At 45.4% G+C, this 17,500-nt stretch overlaps 1 protein-coding gene across 1 annotated transcript in view; it reads right to left on the minus strand.

Annotated features, from left to right (window-relative positions):
* The window catches only part of grm5b (glutamate receptor, metabotropic 5b), a 51,915-nt gene that overhangs the window by 2,861 nt on the left and 31,554 nt on the right, over positions 1–17,500 (minus strand). The window contains exon 14 of the mRNA XM_062552056.1: positions 14,880–15,055. Within this exon, the coding sequence (XP_062408040.1) occupies positions 14,880–15,055 (176 nt within the window). The remainder of the gene's footprint in view (positions 1–14,879; positions 15,056–17,500) is intronic.

A 17,500-nucleotide genomic window follows, 5' to 3' on the forward strand; every position in this document is an offset into this window, starting at 1 on the left:
ATATTGCTGCTGCTTCACGAATAAACAAATCTGTTGTTCTTTTTCTTTAAAAGTGTTGCAGCCGCAAACGTGGTGATTCAAAATGGACTTACACTCAACGGCACACTTGTTCAAGTTTTACCTTTGAGTTTGCCTTCAAAGAAAGTTGTGATTTTGAATGTCCCCCCTTTTCTTTCCAATAACATAATTGAGCGTGAGTGTGACAGACCGCTATGTGGCCGCACATATAGACTGCCATAACAGTGAACACTCCGCACATATAGACTGCCATAACAGCGGCAACTTTGAACACTCCGCACATATAGACGGCCATAACAGCGGCAACTTTGAACACTCCGCACATATAGACTGCCATAACAGTGAACACTCCGCACATATAGACTGCCATAACAGTGAACACTCCGCACATATAGACTGCCATAACAGTGAACACTCCGCACATATAGACTGCCATAACAGCGAACACTCCGCACATATAGACTGCCATAACAGTGAACACTCCGCACATATAGACTGCCATAACAGTGAACACTCCGCACATATAGACTGCCATAACAGTGAACACTCCGCACATATAGACTGCCATAACAGCGGCAACTTTGAACACTCCGCACATATAGACGGCCATAACAGCGGCAACTTTGAACACTTCGCACGCACACCCCACATTGTGACACTGCACCGGTTAACATATACTTTCATTTCAGTTCATACAATTAAAACACAACACGTTCATTTTCATTCAACAGCTCTACGTTTATTTGACATCGCACATTTAACATAATTATGTTCTACACATCAGTTGCAGTTCTGAGTGCACGCAGTGTGTTTTTGTTAGTTTCGTTATTTACCTGTCTTTAGTTCTGAGTTTGTTTAATTTACCCGGCGTGGGTGGTGTGACTTCCTCCGGCTAGCGCGGGGTAGCTTCCTTCCAGCTAAAGGAATTTGTGGTGAATGGATGCCAGAATAAGAGATTATTTTGTGATTAATGATTAACTGTGATTAAGTGATTTGATATTGATTATGATTATTCTTAATTAAGAAATAGTCTTTATTTACCTTGTTATGCTAAGGTGGCCATGGTCTTCTAGTAAATGTTGCTAGTCCTAGTCTTCCCCTGTGTGTCTTGATTTGGTCTGATCAGCCAGTATATATGTTTCCCCAGTGTGTCATTGTAGGAGGTCAGTTCATTATGTTCAGTTCTGTTTGAGTCAACTCTATCTTGATTTGATTTTAGTTAAGTTCTGTTTTGTAGCTCTAGGCCTGAGAACTATCTCTTTGGAATTAGTTGAAGATTTTGTTATGATGTCAAGTTCAGATTTTTGACCCTTTTCGTGTTTTGTTGGAATAAATCCCTTTTTTAAAAAAAAAATCTTTATCCCTGCATCCCCGTTGCCTTGCTGCCTGGTCCCTCACAGCGAGCTTGCACGCTATGGCAAAATTGTTTCTCCAATAACTAAGATACCCCTTAACTCATTCACTGCCATTGACGTTTTCAAACGTCAATTTAAACACTTACATTGACTGTCATTGACGTCTATAGACGTCAATTGCATTTTTCAATGGGGAGGGCTCATGGGTGGGCTTGGGAACAATCTGGCAGGGTTTCAGGCTTGTAAACAGACTGTACTAGCGATCCGAACCGCTAGATGGCAGCAGTGCCATTTGGATGATTAGTATCTGCCTGCAGAGCCACATGCAGAGACATATAGCAAGCAAACACACTGAAGATCGACCACAGTGGATCTAGTTTGCACGCGGTCCATTGCTATATAGACTAACAACAACTTTGCTAGTGCTAGCTTGCTAAGTCTACCGTCCTGAGATAACAGGGCAATCGTGAAACGCTAATGTTAAAAAGGTGGGCAACGAGATAAAATGTCCCTTGTGCGTGTGCGTATTCACTCCAAATTAGCCTACCATAACTTCCCAACTCTGCACAGAACTGGGCTTGACTCGGATGAGTTGTGGTCTCGACTTGGACTCGACTCTGAATTTTTTGTTTTTAACCCTATAATGCCTGGCCCTGTCTTTATTAGGCCCTTAACCAAAATGTAAAAAAAAAAATGTAAAAAAATATTTGCAAATACGTTTTTTTGTTTGTATCATATTTGATACATTGGGCATTACACACACGTTGGTCAATAACAAGAACTTGGACATCTGTAAGATTTTTGGTCATCCATAACATCCAAATCTTTCTTTCTTCAAACAGCTGCCTTTTTACATCCATTTCTTTCATTTTGCAATGAGATAACCAGGCAGAAGCGTTACTTCTAGTAGAACTTTTCTCGTCATGCTCTGTATTTGGAGTCCTATTTCTATTTTACACTTCATCATCTGTCTCTACATGGCCCTGTATGTCACTCAAATTGCCATCAAGGAATTTCAGAACATTTTCAGTAGAGAACTTTCTTTTATACCTCTGTAAATTAGCCATAGCATGGATTTTTAGGAATTTTGAATAAGGATTATGAATTATTTGTTGTAAATATCACATTTTAATATGTAAATTGTGTAATTGATTCATTAAACACTGTATTGTAGACTATGGAAGACATAATACTCATATAATATATTAAAAAAAAGCCACTGAGGGAATTACCTGCTGTATCAAATTTGATACTAACATTTTCTGCTCGATTTTACACCAAACTACATTTTAGTTTTTTTAAAAAAACTTTGCTTTTTGAACAAAGCAATATTTCATTTTAAAATATTGATACATATGTAAAGGTAAATCTCACCATAAAATCATCAAATTACCAATATCCTTGACCTTTGCATAACCAATTGCATGCTAATGAGATTCCACCATTTTGAATTGTAACAAACCACTTGTCAGAATTGTTATAATGCAAAAGGTATCCAACAGGGGGCAAAAGACAAGTAACAGATTGTATACAACTGGGTTTTATGCAAAGTTTATATCTCATGGTGATGCAATGGGTCTCAGAAATGCATGTATCAAATCTGATATGACTTGGACTTGACTCGGACTCGGACACTGGAGACTCGAACCTGGACTCGGACTCGAGGCATAGTGACTTGACTACAACACTGGCTGGAGTGGCAATTCTGTTTTCACGTAACTTTATTCCTCAGTCACAACATGTTGAGGAAGTGGTTAGAGGAAGACTTTTAAAAGTATGCGCAACTTTTGAAAATGAAACTTTTGTTTTTGTTTGAGTGTATGCTCCAACCTCTGGGTTGGCGAGAGTGTCATTTCTTGAAAAATTAGGCACACTAATTAGAGGTTGTAGCCATAATGATACTCTAATTATAAGTGGCGATTTTAACTGTACTGAGGCGAACATTGATCGGAATCATGTTGAGCCACATGCATTGTCCGTCGCCAGTTGATTAACATAATATCAACATAATATGATTTGTGTGATGTTTGGAGAAATTTTCACAAGAATGATAGACAATATACTAGGGCTCAGTCCAGGGGAAATGTGCTTTCATTGGCTAGACTTGATAGATTTTATATTTTTAAGCAACATTTGAAATAAATTAAGATGTTTACCCCGTAGGGTTTTCAGATCATTGTATGGTTGTGTGCAACATTAGTTTGAACAAAGTTAAACCTAAGAGTGCCTATTGGCATTTCAATACGCCACTTTTAGAGGACTCTCGAGGCCAACTTCTTTCTGAGACTTATACAGCCAGAAAAGTAAAGCTATCTGAACTTTTGACAGTTAAAGCACAAGGGGCTTTAATTCGTTCTCGTTTCAGGATTGTATCTGAAATAGATGCCCCCTCAAAGTTCTTTTTTAGTTTAGAACAGAAAAATAGTCAAAGAAAATATATGCATGGCGTACGATCACAGACAGGAGTTTTAGTATCTAATGATTTTGAAATTCATAAGCAAGCTGTTTCTTTCTTTTCCCTTTTATATCAAAGTGAGTATACTGAACACCCTGATGTGGAAGATAACTTTTTTCAGGATTTAGTACCTACACTTAATGACAATTCAGCTGATTTTCTTGATAGTAATTTGGCTTTAGAAGAGCTAGAAGATGCCCTTTATAATATGCAAAGTGGGAGAGCACAGGGCATTGATGGGCTTTCAGTTGATTTTTACAAGGCCTTTTGGCCCTTAATTGGCAAAGATTTTTTTGAAGTAGTTGTTGACTGCTTGGAAAAGGGCGAATTGCCTTTATCATGTCGAAGGGCAGTACTCACTCTATTACCAGAAAAAGGGGATTTGAATGAGCTAAAGAACTGGCGCCCAGTTGCTTTCCTCAGATTACAAAATATTGTCTAAAGCCCTAGCAAGTAGACTTAGTAAAGTCATGACAGAAGTTATCCATTTGGATCAAACATATTGTGTACCTGGGCGTTCCATTTTTGACAATATTCATCTGGTGAAGGGTGTTATTATTCAATCTCAGAACTGGTCTTGTATCAATCGATCAGGAAAAAGCGTTTGATCGCGTAGAACATGCTTACCTCTGGAAGACGTTGTCATGTTTTGGTTTCCATACTAAGTTTATAAATATGATTCGGATGTTGTATTGTAACATTGAAAGTGTGCTTAAGATTAACGGCAATTTGTGTTCTCCATTCAGCGCCAGTATGCTGGTAATTGTTTATGTCTCACCGGCGCATGCGCCGTGCTCTCTATGTTTTGGGTCTCATTCCCTGTGTGCCTCCTGTGGCTGCCTGCCCGTAAGCGTGCTGATTAAAGTTGATGCTGAATTGCCACACACTCTCTCGGTTGTGGTTTATTCCCTACTGGCGTGGTGACAGCGCATATTCACCGAACCCAGCCCGACACGAAGGAAAACGGCAACTTAACCCCGACGAACAAGTCAACAACCGGCATTAATTCAAGGTAGCTGGCTAAACTTTCATCTTAGCACTATGGCAGTTAGCAGCCGCGCACCGAAGCAGTGGTGCTTATCTAAACAGGAGACGTTAAACTCGTTTGAAAACTGGAAGCAGAACTTACTTTACACATTGTCATTGGACGGATTATTCGCTCCATTTCTCGTTGAGGGGGCGACGTGGGCTAAAAAGAGTAAAGCTGATGTTGTCAGAGGAATGACAGATGATGGAGATTCCGTTGCCGCAGCTCGCAGGAAAACTGCCCGGCAAAAAGTATGCCATTTGGAGCTGATGTTAGGTCAGATTGCAAACTATTGTCCCGTGATCTCACGTAACACAATCGTCAAGAATTCCACTTCAATAGATAGTATCTGGCAAACCATTCGACTACATTATGGATTTCAGACTACCGGTGCTCAGTTAATTGATTTTGTTGATATCCACTTAGAAACTGAGGAGCGCCCTGAAGATTTATATCAGCGCCTTATGGCGTTCACAGAAGATAGCCTGCTTAAAGCCAATGTATTAACTCACCATGGTGAAGTTGTACCAGAGGATGAAGAGTTATCACCATCCCTTGAGAACTTTGTTGTCCTGACATGGCTACGGTTAATTCATCCTGAACTACCCAAGCTCATTAAGCAACGCTATGGCACAGAGCTACGTACACGCACACTAGCCTCTATCAAACCTGAGATTTCACAAGCCCTTAACTCCCTTCTCAATGAGATACGCTCAGCTGATGACGCTAAAATCATGCGAGCGGCTGCCTCTAACTTGACATATAGCTCAATGCCACGCAGGCCCTCATATGGCCCCTCACCCAAAACGTCTGTCAAGACGTATCCCCGTGAAAAATCCTGCCCTCTTTGCAAGCAAGCTGGCCGCCCGAGCAACACACACTACCTCAGCGCATGCAAATTCTTACCTGAGCAGGACCGTAAATTCATGTTGAAGACCAGGCAAATTGTCTCAGTTCTTGACACGGACCCTGACGATATGTTCCACCAACATGAACCCCCTCCTGATGAGCCAATACACAATGAGCCTGCACAGCCTCACACTGCCCGTGCCGTCCAAGTCCGTCAGTCACCATATATTGACACCTTTTGCAAGCACCTCCATGCACGCATTATTCTTGACAGCGGAGCAACATGTAACATGATTAGATATTCTGCTGCTCGCAGACTCGACGCACACATCACCCCCAGCTCCCAGTCAGCGCATCAGGCTGATGGTTCTTCGCCCATGACGGTGAGAGGAGAAACCCGCCTCACATTCTGTCGTGAGGCAAAGGAATTTCACTTTGATGGCCTCGTAGTGGAGAACTTAGATGTGGACATTCTAGCCGGCACTCCCTTCATGTCATCTAACGACATTTCTGTGAGACCTGCCAAAAGACATGTTACCTTGGGCGATGGCACAGTGTTCTCATATGGCTCAACTGACCCACCACTTGGCAATGCTGTCCGCCGCACCATCGTTTTGCGGGCCCCTCCTACATCAACTACAATATGGCCAGGTGAATTTCTAGAGCTATGCCTCCCATCCGATGCCCCACCGGATTCAGCATACGTCATGGAGCCCCGTCTGGACGCGCCTAGCGTGCGCAGGTGCGAAGTGTCCAATGTCTGGCCCCATCCTGGAGTGATATCCGGTGTTGCAGGAAGGGTTCGTATCCCGAACCTCTCCAATGTGCCCCACACCTTGAGACGACACGAACACTTCTGTCAGGTGGATCCTCTCGCTTCACCCTCCTCCCCATGGCTCTCACCCACTGAGTATACACAGGCAGCCGTGCGCCGACACCTTTCTTCACCGGTGCCAGGTCTCAAACACTCCCTGAGCGTCTCATTAGATCCTGACAACCTGCTGTCTACCGACATGAAAGGCAGATTCCGTGCAGTGCTGGACCAGTATGACGAGGTTTTCGACCCCGCCATCCCCGGTTACAATGGCACCCTAGGACCATTTGAGGCTAAAGTGAACATGGGTCCTGTAGAACCTCCCCAACGCAAAGGACGCTTACCTCAATATGGCAGGGACAAGCTTACAGAGCTGCAACAAAAATTTGACGAGCTGGAGAGCCTGGGAGTGTTTCGCCGCCCAGAAGATGTTGGCATATCCGTTGAGTATCTTAACCCTTCCTTTTTGATTAGAAAGCAAAATGGTGGCTATCGCCTAGTGACTGCCTTCTCTGATGTTGGTCGATATTCCAAGCCTCAGCCATCCCTAATGCCTGACGTGGACTCCACCATACGACAAATTGCCCAATGGAGACATCTTATCGCAACAGACTTAACGAGTGCTTTCTACCAGATACCATTAGCACAGGAGTCCATGAAGTATTGTGGCGTTGTCACTCCATTTCGTGGAGTCCGTGTCTACGTCCGTTCAGCAATGGGCATGCCCGGATCCGAAACGGCTCTTGAAGAACTTATGTGCCGCGTTCTGGGAGATCTCCTCCAGGCAGGAGTCGTAGCAAAGCTCGCTGATGATTTGTACTGTGGCGGCAACTCTCCAGAAGAGTTGTTGAACAACTGGTCCATGGTGCTTTGTGCTCTACAACGCTCCAGCCTGCGCCTGTCAGCATCCAAGACGGTCATTAACCCTTGCTCCACGACTGTATTAGGTTGGGTGTGGTCCCAAGGCAAGCTCCAGCCAAGCCCCCATCGAGTATCCACACTGGCCGCCTGCAAGCCTCCAAAAACAGTAGGGGGCATGAAGTCTTTCATTGGTGCTGTAAAAGTAATGGCCCGTGTACTCCAACACTGCTCTTCCCTCCTAGCTCCCCTGGATGATGCCATAGCAGGGAAATCATCACAGGAAAACATCCTGTGGACTGATGAACTACACAGCGCCTTTGACACAGCAAAACGGGCTCTCTCCTCCAGCCGTTCAATCACTCTGCCTCGCCCTGAGGACCAGCTATGGATCGTGTCTGATGCTGCTGTGAAGAGACCCGGAATAGCAGCTACGCTGTATATAATGCGCAACGAAAAGCTTGCTCTCGCCGGTTTCTTCAGTGCTAAGTTGCGGAGTCATCAATTGACGTGGTTGCCCTGCGAGGTAGAAGCTCTTGCCATCGCGGCTGCTGTCAAACACTTTAGCCCTTACATCATCCAGTCTGTGCACAGGGCGTGTGTTCTGACTGACAGCAAACCCTGCGTACAGGCCTATGAGAAGCTATGCAGGGGCGAGTTCTCTGCGAGTCCTCGTGTGTCAACGTTCCTCTCTACCGCAAGCCGGTTTCAGGTGTCCGTCCGACACGTGGCTGGGGCTGCTATTCTCCCATCTGATTTTGCCAGCCGAAACCCCCCCGACTGCACTGACGTAGCCTGCCAAGTATGCAGCTTTGTCCAGCGCACTCAGGATTCGGTGGTACGCGTGCTGTCTAGCGAGGATGTCCTGTCTGGGCGTGCAAGGCTCCCCTTTACAAGCAGAGCAGCGTGGAAGTCCCTGCAGTCCGACTGTCCAGATCTACGACGCACTCATGCCCACCTTGCCCAGGGAACACGTCCATCAAAGAAGCTAACGAACATCAAGGATGTCAAGAGGTATCTCAATGTCGCTACCATAGCTAGTGATGGGGTGCTCATCGTAAGGCGTGACATGCCCCTCTCCCCTTCACGAGAGTGCATTATCGTCCCTAGACAAGTGTTGGATGGTCTGCTGACTGCCTTGCATCTACAACTGAGCCACCCTACTGCACACCAGCTTCGGAAGGCTGTGGATAGATACCTCTTTGCACTTGACCTCGATAAAGCTATCAGTCGGGTCACTGAAGGGTGTCATTCATGTGTGGCCCTCCGACGCACTCCCCAGGTCCTAGTGGAGCAGTCCTCATCTGACCCCCCTGCCGTTGTCGGCGTTACCTTTACTGCTGATGTCATTAAACGTGCACGTCAGCTAATATTGGTAGTGAGGGAGTGTGTGACGTCCTTCACAGTGGCCATGCTTGTGGAAGATGAGAGTGGCCAGACAATGCGGGATGGGCTCATCAGACTTTGTGTTGAGCTACGCCCATTGGATGGACCATTTGCCGTGGTTCGGACAGATCCGGCTCCCGCCTTCAAGGCACTTGTTGCCGATGCACTCCTCAGCCAGCACAGGATTACATTGGAGCTTGGTCGTGCGAAGAACCCTAATAAGAACCCTGTGGCCGAAAAAGCAGTGCAGGAGTTGGAAGATGAGCTGCTTAGGCAACAACCACGCGGGGGTCCCGTTTCGGCGCGACTCTTGGCCATAGCGACTTCTTGCCTGAACTCCAGGATCCGCTCCCGTGGCCTCTCTGCTCGAGAGATGTGGACGCAGAGAGACCAATTCACCTGTGCTCAGTTGCCCCTGACCGATCATGAACTGATTCGCCAGCAGCACTCAGATCGTTTGAGGAACCACCCACACAGTGAGAAGTCTAAGGCCCCTCAGGGGAAGGTCCGAGTTGCTCCTCAAATTGACGTGGGTGACCTTGTCTACCTCCATACAGATCGCAACAAATCTTGTAGCCGGGATCGGTACCTGATCACTTCTGTTGAGGGTTCCTGGTGTGGCCTGCGTAAATTTGTAGGTACACAGCTTAGGAACTTCTCCTACAGAGTCAAGAAGAGCGATTGTTACAAGGTGCCGTCCACATTCCTCGACACCGATCGTGCCTCTACGTATCATAATCATACCTCAGCAGAAGATGACACCGAGGCAGTGGAGCCCCAACTGCCATCTCCTCAGTTCCCTCCTCCACCTGCCATTCCTCCTGAGATAGCAGCAGCACCCTCCAACCCCCCCTGGTCCTGCCCATCTGTATCTGAGGAGCGATGCCCCTCTCCACCGTCTCAACCCCGTGATCTACAGGGAGTCCCAGGGACTTTGCCTGTTGGGCCAGCGTTGACTCCCCCATCTCCTAGGCGCTCCACCAGGCAGCGTCACCTGCCCTCTCATCTGAGTGACTATGTTGTGGACTTGTAATGGACCCTTTCCATTGTATCCTTTTTTTGAGCATTGTGTTTGTATCACTGCATTACAGGATACTGGAGTAATGTTGGTGACTTCTGTTATTGACTGTAACTAGCTGTTTTGTGTGTTCTATAATGCCTGTGTTTTGTAAACCAGACCCTTAGTGGCCTGTACTGTTTGGTTAATGTGAATGAGACTTGTTGACATGCCTTTTCCTTTTGGTAAGGGGTGGGTGTGGGGAAAGAAGGTGGTCACGCCAGTATGCTGGTAATTGTTTATGTCTCACCGGCGCATGCGCCGTGCTCTCTATGTTTTGGGTCTCATTCCCTGTGTGCCTCCTGTGGCTGCCTGCCCGTAAGCGTGCTGATTAAAGTTGATGCTGAATTGCCACACACTCTCTCGGTTGTGGTTTATTCCCTACTGGCGCAGTGTTAAAGGGGTGTGCGACAGGGTTGTTCACTTCCGGGTATGCTGTATGCATTGGCTATAGAACCACTGTTATCTCAGTTAAGAAACAAGCTTTCTGGTTTTACGGTACCTTCTTGTGATACTGTTTTTCAAATGTCAGCCTATGCCGATGTTATTGTTATGATTACTGAGCAAAAAGACATTGACGTACTTACTGATTTGACCAATCTCTCTGGTTTAATATCTTCTGCAAGGATAAACTGGACTAAGAGTGAAGCCTTCCTATAGGAGAGTGGCCAGGGTAGCAGCCAGCGCCTCCTGGTGGTCTCTTGTGGAAGAGAGAAGGACTAAAATATTTGGGTTTGTTTTTGGGCAATCAAAATACTACACAGAAAAACTGGGAGGGTGTCTATGAAAAAGTTAAAGGCCGGCTGGACAGATGGAAGTGGATTCTCCCACATATGTCATATCGGGGGCACATTCTCATTGCAATGGCACAAACTAGTCTGTATGGATCCACCAATAGATTTTCTGGCCAGTATCCAAGCACTGTTGGTAAACCTTTTTTTGGGACAATCTTCATTGGACTCCCCAATGTGTGCTTTATTTGCCTAAAGATGAAGGGACTCATCCACCTCCAGCGGAGGACTCCTACACCTATCCAGCGGAGGACTCATACACCTCCAGCGGAATGGCTAATTCCGTTTTATGTTCCTGCAGCGCTAGCTAATGTCTCTTTTCGACTGCCAAACTAGTCCGACTCTACACGGTACGGTACAGCGCGGCTCTACACGGCACAGCACGGTGCCAGTACTATTTGCCTTTCCACCTAAACCGTGACCTGGAAGTGGGTGGAGTCGGAGGGGTTCCCACTGATGTGATGTCGGTTTCAGGCCACTAGAAGTTGTCACGCCGCAGTCAGTAAAAAGTGAACACAACTGTGGAAACTTTCTCTCTTAATAAGCAGTAACAGCATACAAACACAATTGTGATTACAATGTCTAAAATCATCCATGATACCAATGAATCATTATATAGGACACGGAATGAATACAATTAATTGAATTAGTCTGTGAACCGAGCTGGCTAGAACTAGCTCGCGAACGCTAGCTTAAAAAGCTAACAAGTGAATGGCATACTATGGCAATACAGCAATGTGCTACCAGGTCACTAACAGTTGAGGGACTTCGCTTAAACTGAATATACTGTTGCAAGTTCACTTGAGTATAAACTACCCACGTTAACTAACGTCACTATAATGTTATTCAGGTAATTGTCACTTCAGAGACATTACACTTCTCCGTATAAAATGTTACCTTAGCTAGGAGGCTAGCTAGCTGGCTAGTAACCAGACAGTAACTGGCAGCAGCATTGTCTGATATTAAGTTATTTTCTTAACAAATCCATGCACTGACAATTACACTAGGCGACCATGTTAGGACACCGCACACCGTCGTTAAAATGATCGACCATCTGTGCAACAAACTGCGTCCAGCTAGGTCTCGTTACAGTTCAAATGGCATGCTAATCGCGATTAGCATTTTGCTAGTTGGTTTTAACTTTGCAGAGCTGTTTTAATACTGATTGCAAGGCAGTGAAAGGTAGGCTAATTAAATGCATGGTCCTAGCGGAACGAGTGGAGAGTGTCCTGTGTTACTATTATCGTTTATCGGAACTCATTGAGCTAGCAAGTCAAGCAGTGCATTGATAAAACTGGTGGCTCTGGTCAAGATCCCCGAGCTTCCTTGCGCGCATAACGTCATTTATCTGACCAATCAGTGGACAGCACTGTTCACGTGACATTTTAGTATCGACTAGTCCCGACTAGACCCACCTCTGAAACAGGTACTAAAAATAGTAACGGCTCCACCCGCTAATCCGCAGTCGAAATGCTCCCAAACAGGGTAGAGTCGTACTCTGCCGTACCGTACCGTTACGAAAATGCCCAGTGGAAAGACGCTATAACAGGTTCAGAACACCTCCTGAGGAGGCCTTTGGCAAATTAGATTTTTCAATCAGTAGGGGGTTTGGGGATGAGTAAAACTTTGTTTCTGATGGACACTAGAAGGCTGGACATTTCTGGGCTGCCTTCATTTTACAGAGGATTATTTTTGATTTTGAACTTTTTTAGCATACACCGGATGGGTCTCAGTGCTTCTTTGTACTGATTCTTGGAAGAGCCTCTAGTTTGTGGGTCCCGTTTCGACATTGCTGGCAATGATAACCCCACATTGTCAAGGATACTATGTGATTCTGGTGTTGTTAAAATCAAACACTTGGAGGACTGTGCAGGATTTGATCTGTCTTCTTCCCAAGAATTACAGGCACATTTGGGTCTAAGATCAACAAGAGTTGTAAATAAGCTGTTGCACAGATGGAAAACGTTGTTAACTACAGCAGAGAGTGAAATGTTGAAACAGTACTGCATAGGGCAAACCTCCCCTAACAAAGATAATCCTTTTCTGTATTTTTGTTTGTCCAAAACTGAAGGATTGCTCAGGAATCTTATTGGAGGACAAAGGGCAAATTGAAATAGTCTTCGATGAGTCTTGTGGTAAATCTTTGTACAAAACTTGTGTGCTTGTTCTTATTAAGCCAAAGCTAAATGTGAGAGTTGACACCCCATGACGCAATGTGTTCATGTTGGAAAACAATGTAAAACCTGAATGGAGGGCACTCTAGAAGACACCGTTAAGAAAGCAAATTTGTGACTTGCAGTGGAGAGTTCTCCATGGCATTATAGGAATAAATGCATTTGTGTCAAATCTGTCAATTATAAATCCGGGCATCAGTCAGGACTGCCCTTTTTGCTTCCAGAGGGAAACCGTGTTTCACTGTTTTATACAATGCTCAAGACTGTCTTCTTTGTTCAGTCTTTTGGGTTTTATGTTTTTCTCTTTTGAAGAAATCTTCTCAATGCAGATTTTTTTGGGGGGTGGGGGGGGGGGTTTAAGTATGTGCAGAAAAGTGGATCGAAATGTCAGCTGATTAACTTTATTCTGGGTCAAGCAAAAATGGCTGTCTATGATAGCAGAAGGAATAAGATTGCTACCAATTTAGACTCCAGCGTTATAAGTGTATTTTTGAGATTAGTGAAGTCTAGAATTCTTACTGATTTTCTTTTTTACAAGCATATGAAGAATCTTGATGCATTTGTTGATAAATGGTGTTATGGTGATGTCCTATGCTCTGTTGTAGATGATGAAATAGTTTTTGGTCGTAATTTATTATGAGATATTTGGATTTTAACTTCTGTTGTATTGTGACTTGTAGAGTTTGTTGATATCCGTTTTATGGATTGAAGAGACTGAATAAAGCGCGTTCAAAATTCGAATTCAAATTCTCTCTTTCTCTCTCTTTCTTTCTCTCTCTCCCTCCCTCTCTATCTCCCTCTCTCTCTTATTTATCTCTTCTGTTTATTTACCTCTCCATCATCTTGCTTTCTCTCAGTCTATCTCTTTCTCTGTCCCCCCATCTCTCTATCTCTCTCTGTCCCCCATCTCTATCTCCCTCTCCCCCATCTCTTGGGTGGTGGTAGTGTAGTGGTTAAGGAGCTGGGCTAGCGTGCAGTAGTAGTGTAGTGGTTAAGGAGCTGGGCTAGTGCGCAGTAGCCTGTAGGGTGGTGGTAGCGTAGTGGTTAAGGAGCTGGGCTAGCGTGCAGTAGCCTGTAGGGTGGTGGTAGCGTAGTGGTTAAGGAGCTGGGCTAGCGTGCAGTAGTAGTGTAGTGGTTAAGGAGCTGGGCTAGTGTGCAGTAGCCTGTAGGGTGGTGGTAGTGTAGTGGTTAAGGAGCTGGGCTAGTGTGCAGTAGTAGTGTAGTGGTTAAGGAGCTGGGCTAGTGTGCAGTAGCCTGTAGGGTGGTGGTAGTGTAGTGGTGAAGGAGCTGGGCTAGCGTGCAGTAGCCTGTAGGGTGGTGGTAGTGTAGTGGTTAAGGAGCTGGGCTAGTGTGCAGTAGTAGTGTAGTGGTTAAGGAGCTGGGCTAGTGTGCAGTAGCCTGTAGGGTGGTGGTAGTGTAGTGGTTAAGGAGCTGGGCTAGTGTGCAGTAGCCTGTAGGGTGGTGGTAGTGTAGTGGTTAAGGAGCTGGGCTAGTGTGCAGTAGCCTGTAGGGTGGTGGTAGTGTAGTGGTTAAGGAGCTGGGCTAGTGTGCAGTAGCCTGTAGGGTGGTGGTAGTGTAGTGGAGCTGGGCTAGTGTGCAGTAGCCTGTAGGGTGGTGGTAGTGTAGTGGTTAAGGAGCTGGGCTAGTGTGCAGTAGCCTGTAGGGTGGTGGTAGTGTAGTGGTTAAGGAGCTGGGCTAGTGTGCAGTAGCCTGTAGGGTGGTGGTAGTGTAGTGGAGCTGGGCTAGTGTGCAGTAGCCTGTAGGGTGGTGGTAGTGTAGTGGAGCTGGGCTAGTGTGCAGTAGCCTGTAGGGTGGTGGTAGTGTAGCGGTTAAGGAGCTGCGCTAGTGTGCAGTAGCCTGTAGGGTGGTGGTAGTGTAGTGGTTAAGGAGCTGGGCTAGTGTGCAGTAGCCTGTAGGGTGGTGGTAGTGTAGCGGTTAAGGAGCTGGGCTAGTGTGCAGTAGTAGTGTAGTGGTTAAGATTAAGTTATAGAAAGTAAGCTATGTAAGATGATCTCTAAAACACATTAACAAACATCTCTACATACACACACACACACACACACACACACACACACACACACACTCTCTCTCTTACCTGAGTGTCTCTCCCGAGGAGCCGCGTCTCTTCCACAGCTGGAGCAGGCTGCCGGAGCGGCTGGCGTTGGAGGAGTGTGTGGTGGTGGAGGTGTGGCCTACGTGCATGCGCACGGCCGTGGAGGTGGTGAAGGCGCTACGCACGTTACGCTCCGGCTTAGCTATGATGATGTACACCTGAACACACACACACACACACACACACACACACACACGTTACGCTCCGGCTTAGCTATGATGATGTACACCTGAACACACACACACACACACACACACACACGCACGTTACGCTCCGGCTTAGCTATGATGATGTACACCTGAACACACACACACACACACACACACACACACACACACACACACACACACACACACACACACACACACACGTTACGCTCCGGCTTAGCTATGATGATGTACACCTGAACACACACACACACACACACACACACACACACACACGTTACGCTCCGGCTTAGCTATGATGATGTACACCTGAACACACACACACACACACACACACACACACACACACGTTACGCTCCGGCTTAGCTATGATGATGTACACCTGAACACACACACACACACACACACACACACACACACGTTACGCTCCGGCTTAGCTATGATGATGTACACCTGAACACACACACACACACACACACACGTTACGCTCCAGCTTAGCTATGATGATGTACACCTGAACACACACACACACACACACACACACACACACACACACGTTACGCTCCGGCTTAGCTATGATGATGTACACCTGAACACACACACACACACACACACACACACACACACACACGTTACGCTCCGGCTTAGCTATGATGATGTACACCTGAACACACACACACACACACACACACACACACACGTTACGCTCCGGCTTAGCTATGATGATGTACACCTGAACACACACACACACACACACACACACACACACGTTACGCTCCGGCTTAGCTATGATGATGTACACCTGAACACACACACACACACACGTTACAGAGCATCAGTGTGTGTGTGTGTGTGTGTGTGTGTGTGTGTGTGTTACGCTCCGGCTTAGCTATGATGATGTACACCTGAACACACACACACACACACACACACGTTACAGAGCATCAGTGTGTGTGTGTTACAGAGCATCAGTGTGTGTGTGTGTGTGTGTGTGTGTGTGTGTGTGTTACACTCCGGCTTAGCTATGATGATGTACACCTGAACACACACACACACACACACGTTACAGAGCATCAGTGTGTGTGTGTGTGTGTGTGTGTGTGTGTGTGTTACGCTCCGGCTTAGCTATGATGATGTACACCTGAACACACACACACACACACACGTTACAGAGCATCAGTGTGTGTGTGTGTGTGTGTGTGTGTGTGTTACGCTCCGGCTTAGCTATGATGATGTACACCTGAACACACACACACACACGTTACAGAGCATCAGTGTGTGTGTGTGTGTGTGTGTGTTATGCCCCAGCTTAGCTATGTTGATGTACACCTGAACACACACACAGTACCTGTTACAGAGCATCAGTGTGTGTGTATCTGTGTGTGTGTGTGTGTGTGTGTACACATGTTACAGAGCATGTAACGTAAGCAGCTTAATTGGTGAATTGGCGAGATCTGTAGCCTCTTTGACGGCTCAGATATATGTGTGTTTGTGTTTGTGTGCAGTGCTTGAAGTGGGAAAAAATAAGTGCAGGAACTCTAATTTTCCGACATTTGACATTTGTGCGGTGAAAAAAAAATCAAGTCTTTAGGATGTGTTGGTTGAAAAACTTTTTTAATTTAATAATTTTTTCAAGCAATAACCTATAGGCCTAATTTACTTTTTTTCTAATTCACAAATGGAATATGAAAACCATTAAAACAACACGAACCAGACCAGTGTGATAGCCACCTGTAGGCCTAACAATATACTGGGCTAAGGGCCCTAGAACCAGAAACCTTTGGGCTGAAGGCCCAGAAGAAGAAAACTGTGAAATAGGCTGTAGGTACTTGTTACATTGATTTAATTAACAATAACTGGCCAAGAACAGAGATTAGGTCAAAAGTCAGAACAAGTGGGTAAGTGTGACTGTAGCCTAAGTGTTCTTTCTATTGCTATTTTGGGTCCTGAAATGGCATTTCAAGCATCTGCCATGGCTATATGACAAACAGAGATCTGAATACAACTTCTGATATGAAAAATAAATTATTTTGAAGTGGGGGATATGGAGAGGTATGAAAAAATGCAGAAATTTGATGTTATTTCCAAAAAGGATTGTAGAACCTGATAATGTAATAAATCCCCGATAATGTAATAACCCCGATAATGTAATAAACAAGTGGCACTTGAGTCCATTGAAAATGTAATACAACCTGATAATGTAATAACTTCCCGATAATGTAATAAAGTGCATTTCCCAATAATGTAATACACTTTTTACCAATAATGTAATAACGTATTGCATTAACGGGAGGTTATTACATTATCAGGTTAGCCTTCATTTCCCCCAATAATGTAACAATTTAACAGCAGACCACCCATTTCTCGGATTCCAGTGGTGATACTGTGTAAGCAACGCAAGCTCAAGAGCTCTAGCGCCGCCAACAGGTCTGAGTT

Source organism: Sardina pilchardus, chromosome 13 (assembly GCF_963854185.1).
Source record: "Sardina pilchardus chromosome 13, fSarPil1.1, whole genome shotgun sequence".
Lineage (NCBI taxonomy): Eukaryota > Metazoa > Chordata > Actinopteri > Clupeiformes > Clupeidae > Sardina > Sardina pilchardus.